We start from the raw sequence: 5052 nt of genomic DNA on the forward strand, positions 1-5052 counted from the left end.
ACAAATTGGTCAACTCTTGCTCCTATTTTCGTTACATTTCTATATCTTTGGGTTTCATGAGGAGTAAAGAGGTGCTGGCAGCTGTGAGACCATAGTCCAGTGACCGCACCACTACCGTCTCTTCCGATGTGACAAAGGAAGAAACCGAGAGATGAACTGTGACTAAAGGATCAGCCAAAATTGGATGGGGAACACCGAGGTTGGAGGGGGGTGGGTGTAATGGAGCCTAATAGATGCCCTTGCCAATTGTTAGAGGTCACAGGTGCATGGGAGCCAGTCCTAGTGTTACAAGCATCAGGTTTTGCAGAATTCCCTTACTGGATCGCAGCGGATAGAGTGTGCAAGGTGGTCAGTCAGTTCCCGATGCAGGAGGCAATGTCCATGCTGCCCAGCATGGAGGCCTGTTACCGCGGCAGAGAGGCTAGCTGCACCAATCATGGACGGTGGGTATGAGGTAAACTCACCATCTGAAAGAAGACATGCCGCAATTTAGTTGCTTGACAATTTAAAGTCTTTTCCAAATCCCCACCTCTTCCAGACCCGCCTCTGCAATCGCTCAAAAATTACATGTGAAGTCTCTCAAGTTTCTAGATTCTTCCATGGGATATGAGCAAGGGCTCTTCCATGAGCAAGGGCTGCATCTGTTGCCCGTCCCTAATCGCCCTTGAATGAGCAGCTTGCAAAGTGCGGTTAAGAGTCAACCACAGCGCTGTGTGTCTGGAATCACGTGTAGGCCAGGCCGGGTAAGGATGGCAGATTTCCTTTCCTGAAGGAAACGAATGATGGGTTTCCATAACAATCGATAATAGTTGTCATGGTCACCATCCCTGTGAATAGCTTTCAATGAAGCATAGAAAATAGGAGCAAGGAGTAAGCCATTCAGCCCGTTCTGTCATTCAATATGATATTTTTTTTTTCCCCTTTATTCGTTCACAGGATGAGGGTATCGCTGACCAGGCAGCATTTATTGCCCATCCCAAATTGCCCAGAGGGCAGTTAAGAGTCAACCCTCATCACTGTGGGTCTGGAGTCACATGTAGGCCAGACCAGGTAAGGATGGCAGTTTCCTTCTGTAAAGGGACATTAGCAAACCAGATGGGTTTTCCCCTCAACAATTGGCAATGGGTTCATGGTCATCATTAGATTCTCAATTCCAGATATTTTATTGAATTCAAATTCCACCATCTGCTGTGGCGGGATTTGAACCCAGGTCCCCAGAACATTATCTGGATCTCTGGATTAACAGTCTGGTGATAATACCACTAGGCCATCACCTCCCTGATCCTGGCTGATCACCCAACTCAATAACCAGTTCCCACTTTCTCCCCATCCCTTTAGTCCTAAGAACTATATCTAATCCTTCTTTTAAACATTTAAAATTGCAAATGTTTTCAAACTTAATTTAATTATAAATTCTGGCACCTGCCCTGATGAGATTTGAATCCATGTCCCCAACCCGTTAATCTCGGGACTATTAGTCTCATGACATTGCCACGAAACCATCTTCTCCCCCCATTGTTGGGCAGAATTCCTGAAGGACTCTACCTGACTCTGCAAATGGCCCCCATTCTGCCTCAGTGATGTGCTGGTCTTTCCCACAATTCGCTCCGGTACCTATTGCGCAGAGCGCGATGAAAGTATCTGTGTGCTTTCGGACAACTTGTTCTTTGACCCTTGCCAGGCTTGTGGCTCGTATTAAATGTTCCACAAACTCCAGGGCGGTCGGGGCTGCAATATCCCATCGCAGTTTATTCAAAAGCAGCAGCTCCATTGTCTACAGAGAGAGGGAGAGAGAGAGAGAGACAGGAGGAAGAGAGTGAAACCTGTTGCAGTACACAACCAACAACATCACTATGAGCGAACAGCCTGGACAAGACGTTCAGGACCTTTGACCTCCTGGGGTACTCTCCATCTAATTCGAAGGTGATGTCCCTTTCCCTGAGCGGAGTCTGGGAAATCTTACCAAGTGGGACCTAAGATTGAGTGACCTGGAAGAGGCACATTCATCTGACGACTGCCAAATGACCCCAATACAAAGAGATAGTAAGAAGGGTCCCGACCCGAAACGTCAGCTTTCCTGCTGCTCTGATGCTGCCTGGCCTGCTGTGTTCCTCCAGATCCACACTGTGTTGTCTCTGACCCCAATACAAATGTGTACACCGGGATATTGTTTATAAATGGGTGGCTTAATTTTGTCTCCGGTTCTGTGTATGTTCCATTGTGTGGCGTGGGTGTGTATGTGCGTGTAGGGTGATGTGTGTGGGGGTGTAGGGCTGTGTGTGTACGGTTGTGTGTGTGGGGCTGTGTGGGTGGGTGGGTGGGTGGGTGTGTGGGGTTATATCTGTGTGTGGGATTGTGTATGGATGTGACTGTTTATGGGGTCATTTCTCTGTGGGTGTGTATGTGGTGGGTGTGTGGGGGTCTGTGTGAGTGGGGCTATGCCTGAGTTTGGGGGGTGGTTTGGGTGTGTGTGTGTATGGAGCTATGTCTGTGTGAGTGTACTGGAGGGGGTGCTGAGTGGATGTATGTGTCTGTGTCTGAGAATGGGTATGTTCGCATTTGTGTCTGTGTATGTGTGTATGTGTGTGTGTGTGTGTGCGTGTGCGCGCGCGTTGGGGATTGGGTATGTATTTATATATATGTGCATCTCAGTTGATCCATTGTGTCCAATTCTGGGCCCCACACCTTTGGAAGGGCATCCGTTCCCTCGAGACAACTTTCCAAAATAATACCAGGAATGACAGTCTTCAGTTTTAGTGGAGAGGCTGAGAGAAACTGAAATTGCTGTCCTCACAGCTTTAAGGGTGATTTAATAGAGGTGTTCAAAATTGTGAGGAGTTTCAACAAGGAAGCTAAGGTGCAACATCTTTATTCAGAGCAGAGGGAGTAGCTGAGGAGGATGTTGTTGATATATCATGGATAAGCACATGAAGAAGACAGGAATAGCAGGATATGGTGATAAGATGAGTTACAATAGTGGGTGGGAGGAGGCTCACGGCATTCACACCAGCACAGAGCAGATGGGCCAAATGGCCTATGTCTATGCTTTGAGTACTTTGTAACGCCCTGTGGACTGTTCCCATGGGCAGGATGGTCAATATCCAGATATAAAAATATCTGACAAGAGGAGCAGGAGGAGTGGGAATGTTGGTTCCTGTCATTAAGTGAGTTGTAGGGATCTGGAATGTGCTGCCTGATAGGACAGTGTCAGCAGAGTCAGCAGGAGCTTTCAAAAGCTTTTTAGGTGAATATTCAAAGCACAAAAGAGTTGCAGAGTGACAGTGAAAGGGCTGAGGTGAATTTGACGATTATCAGTCCAGCCTGTGATCTCACGGAACAGTGGTACAGACCCGAGGGGCTGAATGGCCCCCCTTCTGCTCCTTCTAGAGCTCTTTGAGTGCCAACACAGGCAGGATTGGCTGAATGGCCTCTTCCTGTGCTGCAGTCTTCTACAGACCCTTTGGAACTGAGATGAGGCAGGATTTCTTCAGCCAATGGATGGAACTCATTGCCAAAGAAGGCTGTGGAGACCATGTCATTGAGCATCTTTACAGCAGACATAGATAGGTTCCTGATTAGTAAGGGAATCAAGAGTTGTGACTGAGAAACCTATCAGCCATCATCGAATGGCTGAGCAGACTCAATGTGCCAAATGGCCAAATTCTGCTTCTCTATCTTATAGACTGTCTTCTTCCACACTTTTCCCACAGACAGATATGAACTTTCCCTGCTGGGATTAGTGTATCTGCTAAGGATGGCCTTCTGCCTATCCGACCTCTTCCTCCGCATCAGTGCTCGGGATGTGATGGCCTAGTGGTATTATTGCTGGACTGTTAATCCAGAGATCCAGATAATGTTCCAGGTTCGAAACGGCAGATGGTGGGATTTGAATTCAGCATAAATCTGGAATTAAGAGTCTAATGATGAAAGTGAGCCCATTGTCAATTGTCAGGAAAACCCATCTGGTTCACTAATGTCCTTTAGGGAGGGAAACTGCCATCCTTACCTGGTCTGGCCCCACATGTGACTCCAGACCCACAGCAATGTGGTTGACTCTTAACTGCTTTCTGGGCAATTAGGGATGAGCAAAAAATGCCTAGCCAGAGCGACACCCTCACCCCATCAGAGAAGAAAGGTCCATGGAGCTGGTGACAGTGTGGGGACCACCCCCTCAGTGATAGATCTGGAAGGGGAGTGGGATGTCACCCATTGGGTGCCACCGCGAGGAGTGACTCACCCGCAGCTCTTCCGGCCTGGACGAGTGGGCAGTGTAGGCGCACACGCTGTTCACAGAGAGCGGCCGGGATTCCCTGAGCTTCGAGGCCAGGAGCAGGCAAGCTGAGCCGAGCAACTGCAGCCTGGACTTCTCCAGCGGCACCACCGATAAGAACCGGTCAAGGTAGCTCATCGCCAGGGGAAACACCTCCTTCTCACAGCTTTCCTCTTCGCAAACCTACAGACCGGGGAGAGACAGACCAGGCAAACAGTTCATCAACGCCTGACTCCATTCGTGTTCCGCCGGCATTGTGGCTCAAAATGAAGGCGCTTCTTGACCTCACCCTGAAGCAGCAGAGCACGGGATGGAGAAGTTTAGGGAATTAATTCCCGAGCTGGGGACCCAGACATACTGAAGATGCGGCCGCCATTGATGGCGCGATTAAATCGGTGGATTTTCAATAGGCCAGGATTGAAGGAGCACAAAGCTGTCAGAGGGGTGTAGGTGTTTGGAGGAGGTTGCAGTGTTACAAGGGGGTAGTGGCTGGAGGAAGTTAGAGATCAGGAGGGGCGTAGGGGTTGGAGGAGGTTACAGAGTTAGGAAGGGGTAGGGGCTGAAGGAGGTTACAGAGATCGGGAGGGGTGTAGGTCCAGGAGGAAGTTGGAGATAGGGAGCAGGTGTAGGAGTTGAAGGAGATTACAGAGACAGGGAGGGGTATAGGCGCTGGAGGAGGTTACAGAGACAGGGAGAGGTGTAGGGGCTGGAGGAGCTTACAGAGATAGGGAGAGAAATAAGAGTTGGAGAAGATTACAGAGATAAGGAGGGGTAAGGGCTGG

At 49.1% G+C, this 5052-nt stretch overlaps 1 protein-coding gene across 1 annotated transcript; it reads right to left on the minus strand.

Moving 5' to 3' along the window:
* Positions 1 to 318: 318 nt before the first annotated feature.
* LOC109925537 (G1/S-specific cyclin-D1-like) lies at positions 319 to 4447 on the minus strand (the record flags this gene model as incomplete). Its single annotated transcript, XM_048594591.1, has 3 exons — positions 4238 to 4447; positions 1615 to 1774; positions 319 to 467 (listed from the first exon to the last, which is right to left on the minus strand). Coding segments are annotated over exons 1-3 (480 nt in total), but the record flags the coding sequence as incomplete, so codon positions are not given.
* Between the last annotated feature and the right edge of the window lie 605 nt (positions 4448 to 5052).

This window comes from Rhincodon typus, unplaced genomic scaffold (assembly GCF_021869965.1).
Source record: "Rhincodon typus isolate 14 unplaced genomic scaffold, sRhiTyp1.1 hic_rhity00011399, whole genome shotgun sequence".
Lineage (NCBI taxonomy): Eukaryota > Metazoa > Chordata > Chondrichthyes > Orectolobiformes > Rhincodontidae > Rhincodon > Rhincodon typus.